Source organism: Achroia grisella, unplaced genomic scaffold (genome assembly GCF_030625045.1).
Source record: "Achroia grisella isolate CSIRO2021 unplaced genomic scaffold, CSIRO_AGI_Agris_v1 utg821, whole genome shotgun sequence".
Lineage (NCBI taxonomy): Eukaryota > Metazoa > Arthropoda > Insecta > Lepidoptera > Pyralidae > Achroia > Achroia grisella.
In genome coordinates, this window is record NW_026713035.1 from 5351553 (window position 1) to 5378480 (window position 26928).

Genomic DNA, 26928 nt, shown 5'->3' on the forward strand with positions numbered 1-26928 from the left:
ATGGGGTTATCAATCCACATTACCAACAATTCCCTTCCCCCTTGTGTCCAGATGTTTGTTTAAGGGACAGTGGCCCGTTATTGTCCCTTGCAATATTTTAAAGTTTTTCCTACCAGTATTTCCCTACCAGTATAACATAAATATTAGAATTCATGGCCATGTAGATAGTGTAGTAGTGTGTACATATTATAAAATAGAGTCTACCCACCTGTCTATTCGCTATAGCCTCAAAACTACTAAACTTTTCATGTGATTTTCTTCTATCAGAAAATAATTCCTGAGGAAGATGTTTTATAGCATAGGAGATTAACGAGCCTGCGGCTAATCATTTGCCATCACGTGTTAAGTGTTTACCACCGGCCATAAACACCCGCAACACCAGAGGAGTTGCAAGTGTTTTACCGGCCTTATAAGAAAGAATGAGCTCTTTTCTTGAAGCTTTATATTCTTAATATCGGTTCGGAATTACCATTGCTGGAAGGTGATTCCACAATATGGTTGTGCGAGGCAGAAGTTTCTAGAAAAACGTACGGTGGAGGACCGCCATTCATACAGATGATCGAGATAGTATTTTAGTTTCTGGTGGGTAGTGCGATGGTGTAATTTAGATATTTATTGTAAGACTGGATCTTTAGCAACTACAATACCATTCCCTAAGAGTACTGCCTATATATATACTAGCTGACTCCCGCAACTTCGTCTGCACTTACACTTAGGTACTTGATATTTATATTTCGCACAATTTACATAATATCTCTTTAAATTATAGCCTATGTGTTATTCTGATGTATAAACTATATTGATGTACAATTTCATGAAAATCCGTTCAGAATTTTTTGCGTGAAAAAGTAACAAACATCCATCCATACTTACAAACTTTCTCTTTTATAATATTAATATGATTACAATGCTATATAGGTAGTAGCTTTCTGTGACAACTTCAGCGTTTGGTAATAAAAAATAGCTAAATTCCAACCTAGTAATATAATCTACCAACACTTCAAATTTTATTAAGAACTTATTAAGATCCTTTGGTATTTATGTAACTACATTAGCTTACATTAACATAAAATTTTAAAAATTCAAGTTCTTTATACTGAATGAATTTACCTACCACTAACGGTTACCATTTTCTATCAAGGGGCCGTCAGCATATTTGTTATCCAGTAATAAAGAAATTGGTGTGAAATTTTGTTAATCATACATGAATTTGATTGAACTTCAATAGAAATATAAATATTCTTTATTCAAATAAACTCAATACAAGCACTTTTGAACAGTAATTTTTTTATTCTACCACTCATTTGTAACGCAGACTCATCACAAGTAAAATGAATAAGAAACTTCTGTGTTGCTCTTTTGAATGAATATAAATTTATAAAAATAATTCACAATAACAAGTATTAGGTCTACGATAATCAATATAGAAACCGCTACGCACTCATTCCTAGTGCAATCAGATCATAATGTCAGCGCTATGAATTTTAAATGTTTTCTGCTGCTAAAAAAACTTGAAACATTTCAATTCGATCAAATTCATGCTGAATAATATTCTAGATTACAGAATAAAGATATTAAAATAATTCTGAATCTCACTAGCTATGTAAAAAAGATAACAACAACAAATAAATTTATATATGATAATAATGTAATTTCTAAGAACACAAACTTTGTCTCATTCTTGTTCTTAGGAATGTGACTAATATGGAGAAAATTGATTACTTTCTCTTTTTTATACTGTGACTTAATCTCTTTCCCTCCGGAACCGAAAGAAGAAAAAAACCTCTTTTTCACAGATCAGAAAGAGATTTTTTATCTCTAATTTTATACTGCTCTGATTTGTTTTATCTGTTTTAACTTAAGTGTTCTTATACCTTTTTATTAATAATAATATTATTGTATTGTAAAACTATGTTTTAATCATAATACAAAAGGTCATTAAAACAAAATAGTTTTAATATAATATAATTTATTTGTGCCTTATTACTAAACTTACACTTAAATGTAACATGAAAAACAGTGTTTATATTTGCGTGGCAGTATTTGAGAGGTGTATTTTGTTTTGTAACAAATGTGTAAGAACTGTCAGTTTTGGTTTACTTCTTGAGCATACTGTTCACGAGCGCCTTGAAGGCTTCCAGACCCTTCTCGTTAGCCTCTTGGTATCCTGGTGCAGTGGTTCTCACTGTCTCGTACCATCTGTAATATTTGGATACATTTACATTAATACATTAATCTATACATATAAATAAAATTGAAGAGTCTGTTTATAATATTGAAATAACCGTTTTTACTACATGCATTTGAATATAAATACGGTACATACACCAAAATAAGATTTTTTACAATTTTTGTTTGTCTGTCTGTTTGTTCCGGCTAATCTCTGAAATGGCTGGACTGTAACTGATGTAATAAGGAGTAACTTAGTAACCTAAGTTATAGTTTTTATTTTAAAAATATTCTGCAATTAACTTTTTTGTTAATTTAACTGTACACGCGACTTCGTCCGCGTGGAATTTAACAAAAAAGTTAATTGCAGATTATTTTTAAAATAAAAACTAATTATTTAATAATAATATCTCGGGACAATTCACAGCGCCATCTTGTCCCAAGCTAAACAGAGCTTGTGTGATGGATACTAGACAACTGATACAAATATTTAGATATATTTTTTTGTAAATATATACATAATATACATAGAAAAAACACCGATACACACAATCATAGTTAATACAAACGTTTGTACCGTGCGAGGAATCGAACCCGCGACCATCGAAAGAAAAGTGGTGTTCTATGGCGTCAAACCACCGAGGACGTCAAAGGTAAGTTCTTTGAAGACGCCTGCTTTTTACCAATAGGCAGTCAGTTTGTCATTGACATTACTAAACAAGCCTTTGAAGGTGAATTCTTACCTCTTAATGTTGGAGTACTTCTTGAAGTCGATATCAGTGGCCTCGAAACTGGATACGCCTGCGATGAGACTCAGATCAGCGACGGTTAGGTTGGGGCCTGCCACGTACTTCTGCCCCTCCAGGAATGTGTCCAGGAGTTTGAGAGACTCCTCGATTTTGGCTGCCTTGTCTTTGTCTGCTGGGGCTCCACCGAACACTTGGGGATACTGTTTGGAAACAAGATTCAATTATCATTATACCCACATAGCTACTGTATTAAAATTTTACTGAATGTTATAAAAATAGTTACTTTTTTTAAGGAAGAAAATCCTAGTACTGTTACAGACTTGAAAGTTAGATAGACTTTTACGCAAAAACTACTAAAGGAATTCAGAGAAAATTTGCTGTAAACATAAATCATGGGATTTCTATTATTTTGTTTAATTCCGCTACGATTAGCATAAGGAAGAATACCTTAGTACGATGACACACTTTAAAGATAGATCTTTGTTACTCTTTGACGCAAAAAGTACTAAAAGAATTCAGATGAAATTTGCTGTAAACATAAATCATAGGATTTGTATTATTTTGTTTAATTCCGCTACGATTAGCATGTGTGAAGCCACCAATATTTAATGCGGAAACCTGACTACCACTACTAGAAGCGTTACGACCTTCTCTATTGGTGATCAAATTCCGACCATTATTGAGTCTACACCCATATTGCGATGTGTTTCGCCCCTGAACGAGGCTTCATCAGACGTTGAATAGATTTCTCTTATTTTGTTTAATTCCGCTACCATTAGCATGTGTTAGACCACTAATATTCGGTGCAGAAACTTGACCATTGCTACTGGAAGCGTTACCTTCTCTATTGGTGATCAAATTCCGACCATTATTGAGTCTACATCCATATTGCGATGTGTTTCGCCCCTGAACGAGGCTTCATCAGGCATTAAATAGAGCTGTGTCTTATTTTGTTTAATTCCGCTACCATTAGCATGTGTGAGACCACTAATATTTAATACGGAAATCTGACCACCGCTACTAGAAGCGTTACGACATTCTCTATTGGTGATCAAATTCCGACCGTTATTGAGTCTACATCCATATTGCGATGTGTTTCGCCCCTGAACGAGGCTTCATCAAGCATTGAATAGAGCTCTGTATTATTTTGTTTAATTCCGCTACCATTAGCATGTGTGAGACCACTAATATTTAATACGGAAATCTGACCACCGCTACTAGAAGCGTTACGACATTCTCTATTAGTGAACAAATTTCGACCGTTATGGAGTCTACATCCATATTGCGATGTGTTTCGCCCCTGAACGAGGCTTCATCAAGCATTGAATAGAGCTCTGTATTATTTTGTTTTTTTTTATACCACTAATATTCGGTACAGAAACTTGACCATTGCTACTAGAAGCGTTACGACATTCTCTATTAGTGAACAAATTTCGACCGTTATGGAGTCTACATCCATATTGCGATGTGTTTAGCCCCTGAACGAGGCTTCATCAGGCATTAAATAGAGCTGTGTCTTATTTTGTTTAATTCCGCTACCATTAGCATGTGTTAGACCACTAATATTCGGTGCGGAAACTTGACCATTGCTACTGGAAGCGTTACGACCTCCTCTATTGGTGATCAAATTCCGACCGTTATTGAGTCTACACCCATATTTCGATGGGTTTCGCCTCGGAACGAGGCTTCATCAAGCATTGAATAGAGCTCTGTATTATTTTGTTTAATTCCGCTACCATTAGCATGTGTGAGACCACTAATATTCGGTACAGAAACTTGACCATTGCTACTGGAAGCGTTACGACCTCCTCTATTGGTGACCAAATTCCGACCGTTATTGAGTCTACAACCACATTGCGATGTGTTTCGCCCCTGAACGCATGATCAGACTACGAGTAGAGCTTGGTTATAGTTTGAAAGCTGTTGATAGTTCGGCGACCAAACTCCGACTGACGTTATCGGTTGAGAGGTCGTATTTATACAAAGTAATATAATAATTAAGTAATGCAATGCAATTATGTAATAGACTTCCGCTAAATACCAACTAATTTGATAAACCATATCCTATATTAATAGAACACATTAGATATTTTTATTACGCGAACCGCAGTATACAGTCATTATTATCTTATCTATACATATAAATAAAGTTGTATCTGTTTGTAATATTGAAATAACCGTTTTTTACTACATGCATATGATTATAAATACGGTACATACACCAAAATAACATTTTTATAATTTTTGTCTGTCTGTTTGTTCCGGCTAATCTCTGAAAGGGCTGGACCGATTTTGATGGGACTTTTTTTGGCAGGTAGCTGATGTAATAAGGATTAACTTAGACTACTTTTATTTTAGAAAAATAAAGTTAAATTCCACGCGGACAAATCACCAGTGCAGCTAGTCTTATATGTAGGTATATAAAATTCTCGTGTGACAATGCTAGTTACCATTCTCCTCTGAAACGGCTTGACCGATTTTTATGAAATCTTGTGTGTAGGTAGGTCATACATTTATTTTTCGTACCCCTCAAATGATAAGGTTAACCCTCCCTAAATATATTTTTTTATTTTATGATTCTGCATTAAAAAATACACACAACCCTAAATTTTCACTCTTTATTATCATTTCATTTTTAATAGCGATTTTATTGTATATGGCAATACAACGTTTACGGAGTCTGATAGTCAAATATATAAGATTATTAACGCAATTAGAGTTAAATATTTTAAATGTGAACGTAATATTATCTGATTGTGAAATAAGTCTATAACGAAATTACAATTGTGAAATTAGATATCTTTCCTTTGCCAGTCAAAGGGGAAAGAATAAGAAAAAAAAATCACTCAACTCGAAATAAAAGTAGGTACTTCATCTCAAGCCTCTACATCAACTACATAAAAAAAAACATTAAACTTACGAAATAATCAGAAAATCTCTGGTACAGAGTGCCGATGTCGAAGTACAGCCTCTGGTCGACGAGTGCCCTCGCCTTCGGCTCCTCGGGGTACAGGGTGGTTCCCTTGCCGTATTTGTTCACTAGATAGGTTATGATGGCGCGCGACTCCCATATAGAGAAACCATCATCTACAAGAGTAGGAACTGTGTGTTGGGGATTGATCTGAAATAGAAATAACAAAGGTTGTTTTTCAAACAAACTCAATATCATACTTATATATATAATATTATAAATGTGAAAGTAGGGAAGTTTGTTAGGCTTTCACGCAAAAACTACTGAACCGATCATCATGAAATTTTGTACACATGTTCTTGGAGGTGTTAGAGTGAACATAGAATAAATTTAATAATAATATTTAAAAATAAAAACAATTGATTTTTATAAAAAACAAAAGCTAGCGAAGCCGCGGGTAAAAGTTAGTCTATTTTAAACACGAAAGTTTGTGAGTATGGATGGCTGTTTGTTACTCTCTCACACAAAAACTACTAAACGGATTTTAATGAAACTATACAGTAATATAGTTTATACATCGGAATAAGACCATAGGTTATAATTTAAAGAGTTAGTATGTAAATTGGGCGCAATATAACGATAAATGTAAAGTAAATGTGATACAGACGAAGTCGCGCGGACCAGCTAGTAAGCTATAGGTACTTTTGAATAGTATTATTTTTTGTTACACTTATTCAAAAGATCTAGCATAGATGTGCAAGAATCATGACCGTCGCTCATTTTTCAGATTTTGTCATTTTATGTGTATACCAAATAACACAAACTGAAATAATGAAATAAACAATAAAACGAGTATACTAAATAATACATTCATAGATATGAGAGCACAAGCAACACAAATTAATAAATGTTGTATTCCTTCTGAACAGAATAATATTGTAGAAATGAGTCTAGCCATATATAATATAAAATAAATATAATATAAAAATATACATAAAATGTTTCTTCGAAAGACACCTGCAAATTTGCTATACTTGATAGTTAATATACAAAAACAATTTACTACATTCAAAATTACTCTTTTTAAATTAATAATACCAGTATATTTATTACTATTTGAAATTTAATTTTCTTAGGTTATTAGTTTATTAGGTTGCAGGTTTCTTAAGGGTCGGCAAATCGCACGTGTGTCCCTGTTCTATCAGGGGTCCATAGACTACGGTAACCGCCTCCCAGATGGGCCGTATGCTTGTTTGCCACTATCGTTGTATAAAAAATATAATTATTATTATTATAACAGCTTATATGTATAAGTACAGTAGGTACGTAGGTCAGTCATATCGGTGTGTAACAAGCATGACGAGGTCGGAACTTAATAGTTACGTTTCGTAACTTTGAGAACCGGTTCAAGGGGTTTTTAACTACTTGTTAGCAGTGGAATGCACCGCTGAACTGCACGTGTTTGATTTTAAATGTTTCATTTCGTACTCATTATATAACAGATTATTTATTGTAACTGAGTTTGCATTTATCTTAAAAAACAATGACAAAAAATACATTTTACGTGGTAAGATATCAAAGACCTCTCGGTAACGACTTTTAGGATATATCTGGAGTAAAAAAAGTAAAGAGACAAGCTTGGTAGCTTCGAAATGTGTTGTCGGAGAAGGATGGAATAATTAGCTGGAAAGATAATGTAAGAAATGGAAAATAATTCTAGAAAATACTACCATATATTATCTGTGATACTACACAGGGTAAAAGACAAAAGACAGTAATTAAATATTATTGAAAATAGACTATGGAAAGTGTTGGAACACTTGATATGGCACCATGAATTTATGAATATTATTATTGGGGGAAAAATAGAAGGAAAGAGGGAAAGATAAAGGCACAGTTACATCAAGCAAATTGACACGTCTTCAATTTGGTCACTAACCAAATTGAAGTCGTGTTGGATCAATGTTTAAATTAGAGTTGCCAACCGTCCAACAAAAACTAGGACATGTCCGTTTTCCCAGGACATGTCCTAGTTTTTGTAGTGTCCTTGGGTGTCCTGGATAGTTTTTAAGCAGCGTCCTGAGTTCTTAAAACGCCCTGATAAAATCATGTATTTTCGAAATGCGCGCGCCATTTTTACAATGCCTGCTCGAATTGTAGAGTTTTTTTAAATAGTTTTAATTATTAAAGACTAATTATTACCATTACTTGAATTTTATTAATTTAGCTTATTGACATTATATAATAATTAATTATAACAAAGAAAATTACTGAGTACTGGTTACAAACCAAATTGTCCTGGTTTTTCCAACTTCAATCCTAGTTTTTTAAATTTGGTGTAGGCAACCCTAGTTGAAGAGAATAATGGGAGATCGTGGGAAGTGGCAAGAGCTCCAACGACAACAGCGTGACTTTGAAATTATGAATGATATATCTATGAACTCCTGATATTTCGACTTTATTACATTAAAATTAATTAAAAATGTTATAGAGTCATGTTAAGTTCTCGTCTATAGTCTCATAGTACATAATAAAATATATTTATTGACAGTATAATGTCGTACACTATTTTCACATTCTCTATGTAGGTAAACAACTTGTTATCGAGAACAACTTTATTTATTTTTAGACTCATATTATCATTACAACTGTATATTATTTTGTTATTCAGTATTACTCGGGCTGGTAACAGATCTAAATAAACATAGGTACACATGTAACCTTGTATGTTTTCTAATGTATTTATCGTGAAATATATGAATGTTGCTCAAATACTTAAAGTCAAGACAGATAAAGATTTTCCAGCTATATTACTGACATAGATATCATGTTTTTATATTCATAACATTTTATTATGATAAAAAGTATATAATATATATAAACAGTCTTATTTTTTTTTAGAAAACCAAAAACAATACAGACCTTGTTTTATTTGTTTTTATTTTTTAAAAGGACTCACATTGTCCTTGAGTTATCATTGAGTCCTAGTGATCAGAACTATTTGAGGAGGCAGAAGTTAGTTTTCAGTCGCTCTTTAAGACCATCCACCTTTTTTTTGCCCTCACTTGAAGATAGAATTGTTAACCATATTTTATAATAACATATATTAAAATAATAATTTGTTTTTGATACATACAAATAAAGTATGCAAAAATACTTTATTTTCAACCTTTACTGTGATGCGTAAAACAAAATACTCATTATGGTTACTTAACCGTTTATAATTACTGAAATTGTACAAATATGACCCGCTGATTTTATTTATAACTGAAGATTAAAAAATAATTGTTTATTTATTTAAATTAAAATTTTTATTGTAAAACAAGCTTTGCAACATTTAAAGATAACAAAAAATTGTTAGCAAGTGCAAAAAGCACGCAAAAAGTCAATAAAAACATAATTACAAAAATACTTTTTTTTCCTAATACTGTATTTTTTCCTATCAATAAGAGTTTATACATTTATTTTTTGTCAAAAAAAGTTGGCAACTCTGCTTGAAGATAAAATAATGAAAGAATTTGTAAATATGAAGCTATAATGGCCAGCTGTAATAGAACTAATCAATAGCCTAGTAGACATGTTACCTACTTTTAAACAATAGAAACACTGTTAATACCAAATGCAATAGTTCCCTTCGGAGTTCAACGATCCGCCGCCGTCCGCGGCATAACTACTATCGAACATGTTACATCATCGTTTGGCCTTCAGTTGAGCAAATTAACAATTTAGAATGCAATAATAAAGGAATAGAGTCAAAAATGGCTTGACCATATTTTGCTATTTGGACGTTTAGGAGTTGAGTTAGTACGGGAAGTTGGCCGAGTGCCATAGACTCGGCGTGTCTAGGAAATATTTTAAAAATGCTTCCATTTTGCTAGAATGTTCCTATGAAATATGCGAATTGAATGAGATATCTGTGGTATGCTAATAATTGCTATATTGCGAAAAGTGCTGTTTGGGACATTTACTTTGTGCAACAGTAGGCGGTCAGAGGATACCTTTTTTTCTAGATTTTATTTATTTTTTAATTCAAAAATATTCACACAGTTCGATCTAGTCCCAAGGTTGATTCAAACATCATACTTATGATATGATTGATTATGATAGTAACATCTCAGAACAACTCACATACCGGCAACTAGTACCAAACTAAGCAGAGCTTGTGTTATGATAACTAAACAACTGAGAAAAATACTTAAATACTTTTTTTAATACATTTATAATATACATAGAAAACCCCAGACCGATACAAACAATCGTATCGTGCGATGAATCGAACCCGCGATTATCGGAATTGGTATTAGTGGTATTAGGTTTATATGTTTCATGAATATTGTCACTGGATTTTTTATTATTATTTTACAATTCATTATTAAATTTAACATATTCTGTATAAAGTTGAGTGTTATTATCAATATATAATACTGTATACTTTAAACATAGCTATTTGTAAACGATAAAGTGGTATAAAAATGTTTCAACAAAAACAAATTACAGAAGCATTTATTTTGAAAAATATAATTAATTAAAAAATAATAATAGGCAAAATCATATAAATAATAGTTAATTAATAATAGTTAATAAAAATAATGAAGGCAACACATGAATGTGTTGCCTTCATTTTCCTGTTTATTTGTTATATATAATAATAATTTTTATTTAATTCTGAAGTTAATAGCTAATTAGTATTTGCATAGAGTATAAATATTTATTCTATGGCAGGTATTAGGTAATGCTTATAGTGCTTTGTAAATAGGAAAATACTATCAATAAAATTATTAATTATTTTGTTTATTAGGTGTTATTCTTTAAACTAAGACTTATTGTTTGGGTATATATATACATAAATAAAATTGGAGTGTCTGTTTGTAATATTGAAATTTTTGTACATCTGTCTGTCTGTTTGTTCCGGCTAATCTCTGAAATGGCTGGGACTAGATCTTATAAACTTTACGGCCTCGGTCGTCTAGCGGAGCACACCGCCTTACATCCGACGGTCGCGAGTTTGATTCCTCGCAACGGTGCAAGAATTTGTATATACCAGTAGGATTCATTGTATCGGTCTGGGTACTTTCTATATATAATATATACGTATTTACAAAAAAAAATCTAAGTATTTCTATCAGTAGTCTAGTACCCATAACACAAGCTCTACTTACCGTGGGACTAGATGGACTAGTGAATTGTCCAGGGTTATTATTATTATTCTAAGTGTCTTCAAATCGATTATATCTTATTTTGTATTTAGATAAGGTTTAGTTTTGCATAAACAGTCTCACCTTCAGGTATTCAGGCTTCAAATGTTCACCGTGATGCAAGTCCACGAGCTTCAAGTTGAGGTTCAGGTTCAGAGCCCTCGCCGTCAGCAGGACAGCCCTGCAAGGGGCGGAACCGGGCACGTAATACAGGTCGATCGTCATTGTACTGTAAAAAAAAAAATATTTTGACCATTTTCTTAGTAACTACACAGATTACAAAAATACAGAGTGTAAACTAGAGCACTGGCACAGATAAGACAATATTAAAGAGTATTAGTATGTGATATTATATTATCTGTGGTATTTGTATTGTTTTCTATGCAACTGTAATGGAAAATAGCACACAGTACACTTTTTAGTTTTTTTTTCATTGATCATGCTGAACGTGACTATAATTGATAGTTGGTTTTCTTTCGGACTACTCTAATGCTGTTGACCGCAGCTGGCCTTAACAGCTTCACCGGACGATAGGGGGCGAGTGCAGATGGCACTTCAAACCCGCGGAAGGACTTATGGAGTGCCTGAAGGCCAACTCCCGCCTGACGGTTACGATTTTAGTCTGAGGGCGCCGTTAGGGTTTCGAATCTCGGGCTGTCGTAATTTCGATCCCCGTTTGAATTGGATGATTAGAGGCGTATCGGTTTGGGTATTTTCTATGTATCTATTTCTATCAGTTGTCTAGTACTCATAAAATAAGCTCTGCTTAGCTTGGGACTAGATAGCGCTGTATGGACTGTTCTTAGATAATATTACTAACAATTCCATTCCCCCCTATACATTTTATAGTAAGTGATCACCGTCGAGTACATACATGATCAGTAACACATACACACGTCATCATGTCATCATGTAAGCATTACATTTCCATTTCAAGAGAGCTAAGTTGCCATACTTTCGTATCCTGTAACTTTACTGTCATATTTGAAAACCAAAATACATCTTACTAACTTGATAGCTGATATACATGAGTAAGACTTTAAAAAATTGTAAATTTGTTTTGTCATAATCATAATGAAATACTCAAGGTGACTCTTCTTCGATGACATAATAGTTAATTTCGGTTTAAATAGTACCTATTAATAATGATAAATCAGATTTACATTGATTATTTCTTTAGTCGTTAATTCATCACCATTCTATTAACGCGGTCAAGTATTACTATTATTAGTTTTATTTACGTCACTAAACGATATTACTATTAAGACGATTGTTTTCTTTATTATGTGTATTTTATTACGCAAGCGACTAAGTGCTTGGAGATACCGCCTAACAACTACCAAAGTCACGTGATCTGCGCGGTAAAATCTTGTGTTCGTCGGTCTTTATTAAAAAAATATTTTTCAAGTTATTTTCTCCAATTTTGTTTTTTTTTTCAGGTAACTGGAAGTGCAAAATTGCTTGATAATTAAACTCTATAAAATTAAAATGTAATATGATTAGCTCTGGCTGAAAAGCTTCGTCTCTGTATTTTTAATAATCTGTGGTTAACAGTCTATGGTTAGTATTAAAAAAAAATATTTGTTATCACTGCCTCATAACAATATTGTATTATAGAGACACTCATCTCATTAGAAATTCCTTTTCCTTCATCCATTGTATGCCTATTAGCTCATCCTAATCCTATAATTTATAAATCTCTTGCGTCTTTTATTTCCCATAATAACATTAAACTTTAAAACCCATGATCACTAATTCCGAGTATATTCAAAATTTAACCCGTTCCTTTCCATTATCCCGTCTCGTTTCCTGTTTTTAGTGGCATAATAGGCAACACTAGCCTCTTGCCAAAGAAGAGAAAAAAAAAAAAAAACAATATTGTAAATAATTGTTTACCACTGCCAGAATGAAGAAAAAAATGTTTACAATACATAAAAAAATAAAAATCATTGGCGGTGAAAGATTCCTGATTAGCTTGTGGATATATTTTAAAAATTAGAAAGACAACCGAACCTATATTCTGTTTTAATTTTAATAAATAGGAAGTGTATTCTAAAACTACTTATTAAAAAAAGGAATTCAATTGAATAAAAAGTGAAAATAGGAAGTGTTTTAATATCGAATGGATTGTATTGTATCGCGTGAAAAGGTCGCATTGGCCTTCGGTTTCATGTTTCATAATTATTTATTCTATTATATTGGATAGTATCAAAATATTTAATGAGTGAATTAATTAGATATGAGCGTGCTCGCACAATGACATTTGTACGAGACATAAAAACTTCTGTGTATTTATTTTAAATTTCGAACGCGCTTCGCATTCATTTGTTTTAAGAATATTGATAGATCATTCTATCAATATTTAAATTGTATCTGTTTCAAACGAGAATTGTTATCGTGTATATTACATAATCAATAATAGGGACTTCATTATGTAAGTTTCAGTTGCTAACTGCATTACACAAGCTCTGTTATGTTGAATTAGCACCACGGCCTTTACATTTCATTTAAACAACTAACCTACATATAGCCGTTGATAAATTGAATGTTTTTGTTACTATTAAATGCGGAATTAAGTATTGTATGCCTGCAAAACGACGGGTTTTAGATATGACCTCCACAAGCCATTCAGGCTGACCCAAGGTCGAATGTCAGGTGATTATAAAAAATTCTAACAAGTCATCGGTTTTTTGGTATTACTTTATCATCCGTGTTTGGTATTGCGAAAATTTAAAGGAAAATAGTGATTATGTATGTACAAATAAAGTCTAGTTCCGTTGATTTAGTTGAATAATAAATGCATTAAAGTAAATTATTGCATTTTACTATCTAGCCTATATCGTATACTGACTTTCGGATTTCAAATTTCGAATCCTGGCCGATACCATAAATTTTGTGTATTAATTTTTATTTCTAACTGACACACTAGTGTTGGAAATGTCGGTAACAAGCAAAACCTAAACTGCAGTTCACATTATACCATAATAATTGATTTTCAGAGGGAGACTGTATGGAGATAGAACTAACTTAATACAAAAATATCAATGGCTAGCAGTCCCATTACTATAGAGTAATGGGAACTAGTGTGTGTAAGGTTCGAAAAGTTTTTTTTTATCAGAAATCCTTTAAAATCGTGGGATCGAATTAGTGGGAATTAGTGGGTAAATGATAAAATATACGACTGATAGCAACCTTAACTTGCAAAACATGTTTATTATTCAAGCCGGCCGGCATTTTAATGGGCGTTATGTTTTGTCGAGTTACATATAAAAAGAAGCATTTGTGTCTTCTTCTTAATTGTCTATATATTGAAGTTACAAGCAAGCATAAAGAATATTTACCTAACTAGAGACCAACCGTATAGGGTTCTTCTGTAACGAACATTATTTTATTTTTCTCATGTTTTATTTTACCACAGTCGTGGGTTCTAGCTCTTTTGAACTGTAATAGGTCGGCCTAATTTTTCAACTTGATGTTTTTTATTGAGATATTTTTTTTTCTATTCTCTATGGTACCATAGAAAATAGAAAAAAAAAAAAGAAGAAATATAAGTATTAGATAATTTGTCCAGACTTCATAAAACCGGCACAATAAAATATTTATACGGTACCTCTCGAAGGCAGCTATTATTATTTCATCTAGGTATGTTATTATTCTTTTTTTTCCCATCAAGGTCGCGTTCAGAATGTATTCTTGTCGCGTTTGTTCTAACTACTTAAATAGATAATATATTCATTTAAGTATTTAAAGATTTTAATTTAAATATATATATTTTACTAGCTGTCCCGGCAAACGTTGTTTTGCCATAAAATAAAAAAAAAATTAAGGGGTGGACTACCCCTAACATTTAGGGGGATGAAAAATAGATGTTGGCCGATTCTCAGACCTACTCAATACGCTCACAAAATTTCATGAGAATCGGTCAAGCCGTTTCGGAGGAGTATGGGAACGAAAACTGTGACACGAGAATTTTATATATATTATTTATAACACCATTACGTAATTTATAACAACTGAAATATTGAATAATGTAATTATTTCGTTGTTTATTTACTTAAGTATATATTATATTCCGTTATGGTTATATATTTTTTTCGGACTACTCTAATGTTATTGGCCGCAGCTGGCCTTCACTGCTTATCGGACATGGAGGACGATAGGGGGCGAGTGCAGATGTCACTCCAAACACGCGAAAGGACTTATGGAGCGGCTGAATTCTAACTCCCGCCTGACAGATACAACGTTAGTCTGAGGGCACCGCTAGGGGTTCGAACCTCATCTGAGGCAGTCGTAATGTCGACCCCCGTAATTGAAATAAAATTTAATTTAATTTTATGAGCAGATATTCGTCTAATTTCACACGTCTTCCTTTGTTGCTACTATTGAAACTCGCTCGATACTCATCTTGACAAACTATACTCAGTCAACCCGTCAGGCGGGACCTGACGAATATGACTAGTCTGAGGGCACCGCTAGGTTTGAACCTCGGCTCAGGCCGTCGTAATTTCGATCCCCGTTTGAACCTCGTGTAACATCCCTAACCCTAACCCTACATAACCTACACTGAGTGACGACAGACGGTCGTAACACAGACCTAACTATCCCTATCTAATGCTTACGTATATATGTCGTTGTGATGGCCAAGTGATCGTCTAGGACTCTACGTTGTTACGATTAATACCTAAGAAATAACCTACTGCAAAATATGAAGCCTACTTGATTATTATCTAGGAAATAGTAGTAAGAAATAAAACAAGGATTGAGCCGCAAATGAAGTTATTTATTTTCGGTTTTATTACGTGAGCAGCGTTATCCGATTCGTTATGTGTTTTAAATGAATTTAATATTAAATGACTTTACCACCCGTTCGGAACCCTATCTACGACCAAGAAGATACGGGCAAGAAACTTGGATTTTGCTCTTTGTTATAATAATGTTTCTTGATTGAAATTAATGTTATACATAACTTCTTAATATTAGAACTATCAGGAACCCAGCTGTAAGATTCGTTGGATGCTGTCGGAGGTCACCTTCGTCGCGTGCACGCGTCGTCTTATACCTGGATACCGACTCGTAGTTCCCTCGGAGTATGAAAATTGGATAAAGAAAGAAGATAAATATCTTAGTCTCATTATTGAAGACTAACCCAGTTGGAACTATAGTTGTAATATATTCTATCAGAATGGACGCATACGATAGTGCTACAGTTAAGTTACACCTTTAAAATAGGTTCGCGCAGGGGACCCACATCTGCTACTTCCTGACCACATTAAGAGCCCTTAAAACCCGACATAAGACAATCCATTCTCGGCACTCCTGGACCTAGATCTAACACGAGTTGCGAGAACAAGGTAGGGTTCTAGTCAGCCGGGCCTAGGAAAACTTACATCCAAGAATCGACGACACTGAACGAATCAAGTCATAACAGATGTAAATCTAGAGTCAAAAGTGAACATAACCATGGAGAACATCCGAAAATATTATATTTAACCTAGTTAACAGGCTTTCTGCCATCCACAGTTGAGTACGGCTGTGACCATGTACCCTAAGGCCCGATCGGCGCTGACATACCGCCCTATGCTGGTCAGAGAACTTGCTATTCCCCCATCAAATTCGAGCAGCTACTTTACGTCCATACAAATCTTGTTATTGTTGTAATGTTGATTTATGATTATATAGAAGAAATAAAATATATAATATTTGAATATTCACCTGATATTATATTCACACCACAAAATATTTAATTATCTATGCTCGAATCATTATGAGGTTAACAAAATTACGCGATCTAATATTTGAATAATTCTATAGTTTAACTACAATTCGTTTTGTAATATGTATCACATTCGTATGATTGTATTATTCTTAAAAACCCAATTAGTTAAGAATTCAAATTGATAGTCCCAGAAAGGATATATTCACAACTCGTTCCATAAAGAGGTAGTCAATGTTATCCCTTAATAATTAATATTATTACTCCGGTGATTATCTTCAATATGCTCAGTCAAGGTTCATATTAAGGACGTGGTTCTTTTAAATATTCCATTTTAATATATTTTCCACCTTGTGAATAATATACTATTTACTTATTCATTACTTGCAATCTCCACCTTGTGGAAATGTACAAACATCCATCACAATAATTAAAGAAAGCACTGTCTTTCTGCTCAACATTATTCTTATAATTGCAAGTTTCTACCTTGTAAAAACAAACAAACATACAATACATACTTTTGGGAATTGCTATGGTTCGGTTTGAAAATATATTCTATTTGTGACTTCCACCTTGTGGAAGCGTACATCACACAAAATTCTTAGAGGGGTCAGAGAAGATTGCCAAAAAAAAAATTTATATCCTTAATATAAATGAATGATTATATTATAAACATTTATCAGTTATTAAGCCGTACTTAATGATTAAATATTAATCATATGGACAGGAGCACATTTAGTAAATCAATAACAAAATCTATTAAATTATATTTAATAGTGTAGTTTTATATTAGAATAAATAAAATATCATCATCATTTCAGTCGCTCCTCTATAAATATCGGTTCAGTAGTTTGTTGATTACACTGAGCATATTATAATAATTAACGTTTTGTCCATTACTTAAAATCTACTCACAGTTACAACCGTTACCGAAGCTCGTTTGCCATTGTCCTAATGTCCCTATATACATGAATGGAACCCAACCTTATGTATCATAGATATTACCATATTTATAATACAATTATTAACATCACCACGCTGCCCTCCAAAGTGTACCTAAATTATCTACCTTACGACTAAAATAAAATTGCAATAACTTAAATAATAATTAAAGTTTTATACGACCTGTCATGTGGTAGCTATTCTATCTCACCAATAACATTTTGACGTCGACGTCTCTCGTTCAGCCACCGTTGCACCGTCCCGGATTCATCATTCGTTGCCGTCTCTCAAGGAACGCGGAAATTAACCCTTAATACAGATCGACTAGTCCGCTTGTTCCGCTACTCGTTCCGACACCCGCTGCCTATTTCAGATCGACTCCCCCGCTATCCGTCCCAAAACCAACTGTCCTGATTTCTCCGTGTCTCAATCCCACCATGACACGCATTGCCTCCCCGCGCCCCTGGTCCTCCTTACTTTTACTATTTTTTTTGCTAACGACCCTTAAAGCAAATCTTAAACAAGGCACTGTCCCATGTCGTGCCCTGTCTAATAAACTTATTAATTTATTGTTTTAACTCGACATCTTCTCAGCTTGAGTTCTACCTAAGTGACACCACGTCTAATAAAGTATACTAATTTATGTTACCTAAATAAACAATACTTAGAAAATAAGGACCCTACAATATCTGTAAGTGGCATGTGAACGAAATACGAAATATTAGAAACACGTTTGAGAGTTGTAGCCGTTTTTATGAAGTAATTATTTAAGTATCCGTTCCACGAACAAATCTTAATTCTACTAATATGCACTTACTATATACTTATAACATCACGTCACTTCTATATTTTAGGTATTAGATTTATTTATCTAATTTTTATGGAACAATCAACATACCTAGTATGTGATCGTTACACTCGGCTCAAGAGCGGGAAAGTAGATTGTTAGTAATATGGAAATGTGAACTGTAGATCCCATTGCCAGCAATGTACCATGTCAGGTTGACCTCCACGCGGTTCCCCCTGGAAACCATCATGACAAATTGGATACAAATTCTCCAAGAATTTCATAATGTCATCCCATACATATGGGCTAACTGACCTGGCTTCATGCTCATGTTATCATCCTGCACTGGTGCCCCGTTAGCGTAAATCGTTAACGAAGCTGGGGCAGCAATCCTTTATCATTCAGAAAAAAACCTCAGCTCAGGCCGTAATACGACGTGGGATCAATCTGAGTGCCCCGGGTCAGGCATGATTGACAATTATATTTTATTTTAACAAGGCCGTCGTATTCAGACTGGGGTCGATCCCCGTCTGAATACGACGGGGTCTCGATCCGAGTGCCCCGGGTATGCCGTATGATTGACAATTATATTTTATTTTAACAACTCACAATCACTAATTGTTAATTATTAATAAGTATTATAAGTAAAATATATGTTAATTATTATGCATTTACGTGGGAAGTATTTGCAATTAAAGACAGGTGGGTAGAAATATTATTTCACTAACTAAACTGGTTCAAATCTACGTAACTGTAACAGTAATTACACGTAGGCGAAGTTAACTTTCACTGTCAAATTCGAAGCTTTAAGTTACGTGTCCATGTTTAAAGTTTGACCTCGATGGTCTGGTAGTTTAGTACACCGCTTTACTTCCGTTGGTCGCTGGTTCTATTCATCGCACGGTACAAAAAATTGAATTCATGAGTATGATTGTTTGTGTTGGGTGTTTTCTATGTATATTATGTATGTATTTACAAAAAAAAATCTAAGTATTTATATTATATATTATCAGTTATTTAGTATTTTTTAGTTTATCCATTATAAATAAAAAACCATGTCATTGTACTTTATAATATTAGTTTAAATATGTACTTAGTTAAATCAATAATAATAATATGTAACAATAACCCTGGACAATTCACACACACATACACACAGCGTCATTAAATCACAAACTAAGCAGAGTTTGTGACTTGGGTACTAGACAAATGATAAAAATACCTTAATTATACCTATATTTTTGGTAAATATACTTATAAGACGCCCAGATCAATAGAAACAATCATACTCGTATATACAAATGTTTGGTATTATGCAAGGAATCGAACCCGCGACCATCTGAAGTAAGCCGGTAGGCTAAACCATAAAACAAGCCAAAAAATAAACAAGACATATTTTTTTTTATTATTTTACGCAAACGCTTCCACTATCTGTCGTACATGCTGGCCATAGACACATCACGCACAAAAAAGTTTCGTTTCAAATTAAAAAAAAAAGTGTTAGTATGAATATTAAAAACTTACAGATTTATTTGACGTTACAAATATAGAAACTAAGGCACAACGAGACGTTCACACAGTAGTGTTAGGAATGACTGAGTAACCGCGAGAGGAGGGAGGCCATCTGTTTTATAGCTGCGCGATATTCGTGACGCATACGGAGAGAACATAAAGTTTTCCCACCCATAGACTCATTGTATCTTGAAACTACAAGTCATAATTACAAGTGCATTTGTGGGTCATACAAATACGTGAACTCATTTTAAAAAAATATGACTGGAATAATCCATGTCATATTTTTGTGATTCTAGAATGTTCTAGATAAGTCTGTCATTGAATTTACTTAATTGGATGATTTTTTTTTCATGCACTTTTTATAATTAATTATAGTTTATTATTAAATAACCAAAATAATCTCTGTGACTTCATCTGGATTGAACAAAATCCCAAAGTCAATACTAATATTATAAAATTTATATATAATAATAATTATTATTGTTAATTTTGTTATAAGAATAAAAAAGGACCGGGTTCAGAGTATGGCAACATAACAGGGTGCTCCTGTGTGGCGCTGGTTTTTTGCCGGACCTCTATTTTACCAAATTAAACATAAAAAAAAATTAAAATTAAATTGATAATAATTATATAAATAGATTAGACCTTGATTAAGGTCAGGGTACCATTTGTCGCGAAGTTAAGGTGAAATAAGTAATAAATTTTAAGAGAATACAATTACCTTTACTTACTTACGTAAAGTAAATTATAGTTAAACATTTATTTCTGTCTGTGTTTTCGTCCAATCGATACAATTCGGAAATGTTTTAATTTTATGCAGACGATGTCAAGTGCCTCAGTTAATAATGTCCATATATAATATACTTTACTTATTACTTACTATTATATTTGATCGAAAGTTTATGGCTATGGAATATGGATAGATCGATGGATGGATGTGTCTTACTCTTTCACATAAAAAACTACTGTAAGGATTTTGATGAAATTTTACAGTCATATAGCTTATACATCAGAATAACACATAGACTATAAATTTCAAGGTGAAAACGCGGACACAGCTAGTATTATTAAATATACGATAATAGCTGAAGACCATCTGTTAAGCACACTTGATATTATCGTAGAAAAAAATTGGTTGTACAAAACTACTTACATACATAAAAACTTAAAAATTCACATTCTCTCTTAATACCTACCTTATGTTCATTTACCTGCAACGAATGTATGCAGGGGTCATTGGACTAGGTTTTCCCGTAGTAACACTGATGTTTCCGCAATCATTTTGGCTTAACCTATTTTGATGAAATTTCTGTAAGTCTGAAAATGGACTGATGTGGGTCTAAGTGATAAGAATATATCGTAATCAATTTTTATTGGTGGGAAAAGGAATCGTTAGTAATGTGGACTGATGGTCTCATTGCTAGCAACATACCATGTCAGGTTGAATTCCACACGGTCCCCCATAGAAACCATGGTGATAAATTCTTGGTGAATTTGTCACGATGGGCTAACTGACATCACCTCATGTCATCTTCCACTGGTGCCCCGCCAGCGTAAACCGTTAGCGCAGACGAGTGCACCATTGCACTATCACCCATAAAAAAAAAACATTTAATATTAATTTACATGGCAAAAAAAGTTTGCCGGCTCAGCTAGAAAATATATATTACCATAGATAACATAATATTACTAAGTACATCTAAATATATATAACTCAAACGTGACTGACATAGTGATCTATCAACGCACAGCCCAAACCACTGGACCGATCGGGCTGAAATTTGGCATGCAGGTAGATGTCATCACTTTCGACGATTAATTCTACCCCCAAGGGGACAAGATAGGGGATGAAAGTTTCTCTGAAACTTTGTCAATTTTAAACCGATTGGGCTGAGACTTTGCACGCATAAAGCTACTGTGACGTAGGCACCCCCTAAGAAAGGATTTTGATAAATTCCACCCCTACGGGAAAAATTAACGCGACAGAAGATAACTATCTTTTTATAGTGCGCCACCTACCTTTCCCTTACCGGTACCCAATACTTTTATCTCCCAGGTTGTCTGTAAGAGATCGCTTTGAGCAATAAGCCCGCCATTTTGTTCGTATATTTTTTTTCTTTCTGTTTTGTAATTATTTGTTCCTATTTTTTATGCAGAAGAAAGAGTTTTTATTATCATTTCTTAAACTTAAAAGAAAATTCTCATCTCCCCTCTTAAGGAGAGGAGATGGCAACTTACTTATTATTATTATTATAATACAATAATAATTACATATTAATTAAAATAATATTTAATGAAGCACATAACGTAATACATATAAAGTACTTAATCATATACTTATTCACCAGTGTATGTTTCTTAGGTTAGACTTTCTCACACGCACATGTACTTCACGATTTTAAAAAAAGTACCCCAAAAATGTTGTATTCATCTTGAATTATAAAAACTACCGACGAGTCATGATTATTATAAAATTATTACGCCAATTTTGTGTGTCATATTTTGTGTACTTAGGTACACAAAATGGAATGGCAAACAAGCTGACCGTCCATTTGGTGGTAAGTGGCAACCTTCATAGATTGTTCTTCATAGTTGGAATATTTGTATTCATGTAAAGAGGAAAATGACATTGAACCATTTATAAATAATAGTAATTTCAGGACAATTCACACAGCGCCATCTAGACCCATATTAAGCTAGCGTTAGGGATACTAGATAAGTACAAAATACAAATAAATGTATGCATATATGTTTTTTCGTAAATACCCAAACAATCATACTTATGAATACAAATGTTTGTGTCGTGCGAGGAAACGAACTCGCGATCACCGGAAGAAAGGCTGTATGCTAGACCGTTAGACTACCGAGGCCGGCAATTACAATTGTATAACTACAATAAAGCGGCCTTATTGCTAAAAGCATTTTTAAAGGCAACCTTAGCGTAACTGATATAATTGTGCAACATATGGGTGACATATAAATAAAGAATAACTTTAGAAATACTTTTTGATATGTGACGCTGTCTCCATACGATACGTACCATATCTCATACATAGCTTACAAAACAAGCTGCTTAGCGGCTGAAATAGGCGACATAGAGATGTCTAAGCATTCGACTTTATATAAAGTCTACTTTCGTCCAATAAATTCTAATAGCTTAGGTAATTAAAACTCCTTCAGGAAATATGTTAGCAACAAACTCAATGCTAATACACATTGTGTGTTTTCACTATTACAAAATATCAGGCGTTTATGAAGAACTTTTGGATACGGTGATAGTTTCAGCTTTATTATTTAATAAAACTTGAAATAATTTAATAATAATAATAATCATTTATTCAGCATAAAAAAGCGTACAGATAAAAAAGAAAACTTAAAAACTAATAATTCGCTATGCTGAAAAGGCTTCAGCTGGTGCCGCAGCGTATCACTACATTTGATTTTCTCAAATTCGTGATAAATTCAAATCAAATATCTAAAATGAAGAATCAGTTAAATGGATGAATTATATGTGTGATAAATAGAAGAAAAATATATAAGGATAAAAAAGTGTTGATAGACCTTGATATATTTATTTATTTAATCAATATACATGTATTTTTATATATTATTAAATAACATATTTTACCTCACAACATTTATCTCAAACGGGATAGTCAGCGGCAATACAACGTTCAAAGTTGTGATGACCGTAGATTGGAATTTCCAATTTTACTGTAAATATGTAAATACAACACGAAAGATGGCTCTGTTTCCAAGATACTTAAATTAAGAGTATTGTTTAGTGTAACCCACGACCTTTTTGGTCGATATTAACTAGTAAACTACTGGGCCTCAAAAATCTCGACGGCCAAAATTTGAGAGCCGACGTAAAAAAAAAACGAAAAGTATAAATTCCATTGCGATTCGAGCACAGCAAAAACCCGTTTCACGCCATTAAGAAAGGAATAACCAAATTAGCTAATGGTATTGTGATGCAATGTTTTTAGACTTTGATTTCAAGCGCGTAAGTTCCAAACGAGTTCCTAGTGGGTTGAGATGATCCGTTCGGACCGGAAAATGTTATTTACCTTAGCAACCATTTCGTAGATACTATTAAAGGAATTCTCGCAACAAAATTACCATATCTAACTTTTTTTTCAGAAAATACTGCCCAGCTCTGTCACTATAGTGGCATGACGCATGACGTGGCAGATCGGCACGGGAGAATAGAATAGAATATAATAGAATTTTTATTAACTCGTTTTTAATAAAAATTCTATTGTCTAATTTTTTAAATTGATAGTCGATGTGTTATTCTAATGTAGAAGCTATATAACTGTAAAGTTTCATCAAAATCCGTTCAGCAGTTTTTGCGTGAAAGAGTAACAAACATTTATCAATCCATTCATCAAACTCCAAACTTTCGCGTTTATAATATACTAATATCAGTAAGATCATAATTAGATACTTTGTTCAGAATAGAATCTTGATTTACCATCTATCCTATCTTTTATAGGTCAGTTTGGCTCTTCAGATAAATAGTATGTTTCTGGTACATAATACAATAATAACTCTTTACTATGCACAGAAAAATATTAAAAGAGATAAGATAATATTACATAGCTAATCAAAAGGCGGCCTTATCGCTTAAAACGATCTCTTACACTTATAAAAACTTATTTTTAAATTACCTACCATCATCTTAGGTATATCGCATTAATTATACAACTGTTAAATTATTGTTCATAAGAACAGGTTTTAGTTGACCTATATACATATATACAATAAAAATACACCTATTTTCATTGATAGTTTTTGTAATTTATACATATAAATAAAATTATACACACACAAATTTATAATTATACAAAGTGGCTGTTTGTGATATTGAAATAACCGTTTTATACTACATGCATATGAATATAAATACGGGCCATACACCAAAATAACATTTTTTACAATTTTTGTCTGTCTGTCTGTCTGTCTGTCGGCTAATCTCTGAAATGTCTGGACCGATTTTGACGGGACTTTCTTGGTAGGTATCTGATGTAATAAGGAGTAACTTACGCTACTTTTATTTTAGAAAAATAAAGTTAAATTCCACGCCGACGAAGTCGCGTGTACAGCTAGTAAACATATATAAACGTACTATATATATATAGTTAGTATAATTAGTAAATCACGGGATCTTACCACGTTTTATTTTTGTTGAATAGAATAGAATAGAATAGAAAATCTTTTATTCAAATAAACTTAATTTAAGCACTTTTGAATAGTCATAACAATTTGTTTTTTATCTACCACTCGTTCGGAAAGCTGTCTCATCACAAGAAGAACGAGCAAGAAACTTGTGTGTTGCTCTTTTAAATAATCCTTGTAAGTTTACATTTACAAGTCGAAACGTGTGAATACAAACTACCAACAAGCACTAATTTTTTGGGTCAAATATAATTGAGTTCCCGATATTTTACTGATTATACTTATAAATAATGACCGCGTCAAACTTAAACAGTATATAATATAGTTAGGTTTGCAGCACGACCTTCTCCTTATTAATCCATCAGGATCTCAGGTGTCGCTTGACCTTAGCTACAAGGATGACAGGATTCTGGCCATGCAGTACGGCTTAGTGCCCATGACGAAGTACAATGGATATAGGACAAAACTTTGAAAACCCGTCTCGTATATTCTCTATAGTTACATATTATTATTGTTATGAATCGTGATTTCTGAACGCATATATTTTGATACGTTTCCGAACGTAAAAATCTTGTAACCTGTATAGACATGTTACTTGCTTGAGAGACTTTTTTCGGACTACTCTAATGCTGTTCGCCGCAGTTGGTCTTTACAGCTTCACCGGACGATAGCGAGTGCAGATGTCACTCCAAAACTCGCGGAAGGACTTATGGAGCGCCTGAAGGCCAACTCCCACCTGACGGATATGACTTTAGTTTGAGGGCACCGTTAGGGGTTCGAACCACGGCTCAGGCCGGCGTAATTTCGATCCCCGCTTGAATTGGGGGATTGAGAGACTGCGTAATAAAAATAACCAATATAATATGCATGTATATCTATTTCCACCGCTCCAAAATTCCTTTCAGCCATTCAAAGGTTGACTAGAAGAAATCCCTCATTTCAGATAAGTCCGCCATTGTACAACGTATTTCTTCAGATCGTTCTATACTGTTATTTTAAATGAATTTACTGTACAATAATGTGTTACAAACAAACAAACAATTATAATAGTTACAAGTATATTTTATAGGTAGCTGCAGGTAGTTCATTAATCTTTGCGGTTTCTACCGAATTAACCAGTTTCGTAATACTTCCCTGAAACGTGTCTTTTTAGGACGTTTAAATTCAAAATATCTCTGTCATTTAGAGTAATGTAGACAAGGAATAAACATAGTGGATATTTTATCAGTGCAAGACGCTGATTCATACATCGGAATGTACTGATATTGGTGAAATATAGCTAATATATATACATACTTCGTCCGCCTGAAATACTGATGGATATCATTTTCAATTATTTAGGGATATTATAAAAAATTAATACATCAGAGGAATTACGAAAGTGGCGCCGGTGTCAGAGAGGTTGAAGAGTAATCGTCTATCTTTATCTATGGTATGGACATGTAATGCGTAGGAATGAGGATAATATTTTAAGGAAGGTGTTACATATGAATGTGGATGGTTATAAGGGCAGAGGAAGGCCGAAAAAGAGATGGATGGACTGTGTGAAAAATGATATGGTGAGAAAGGAAGTAAATAACGCGATGATTGCCAACAGGGATGAATGGAAGAGAAAAACATATTATGCCGACCCCAAATAAATGGGATAAGGAAGAAGCAGATTATGATGATGGTGCCAATAAGCCAAAGAAAGAAGTTTCATCGTTCTAGCTTCAAAAATGACGAATTTCCATACAAAACTCATTGGCTATTTTTTTTCACCCCTT

The 26928-nt window shown here is 33.4% G+C and overlaps 1 protein-coding gene across 1 annotated transcript; it reads right to left on the bottom strand.

Moving 5' to 3' along the window:
• Nucleotides 1-1958: 1958 nt before the first annotated feature.
• LOC131851983 (glutathione S-transferase 1-1-like) lies at nt 1959-20076 on the bottom strand. The gene is made up of 5 exons (XM_059202543.1): nt 19991-20076; nt 11109-11253; nt 5839-6039; nt 2913-3118; nt 1959-2199 (listed from the first exon to the last, which is right to left on the bottom strand). Exons 2-5 carry the CDS (start codon nt 11247-11249, stop codon nt 2097-2099), a joined length of 651 nt encoding a protein of 216 aa, XP_059058526.1. The 5' UTR covers nt 11250-11253; nt 19991-20076; the 3' UTR covers nt 1959-2096.
• Between the last annotated feature and the right edge of the window lie 6852 nt (nt 20077-26928).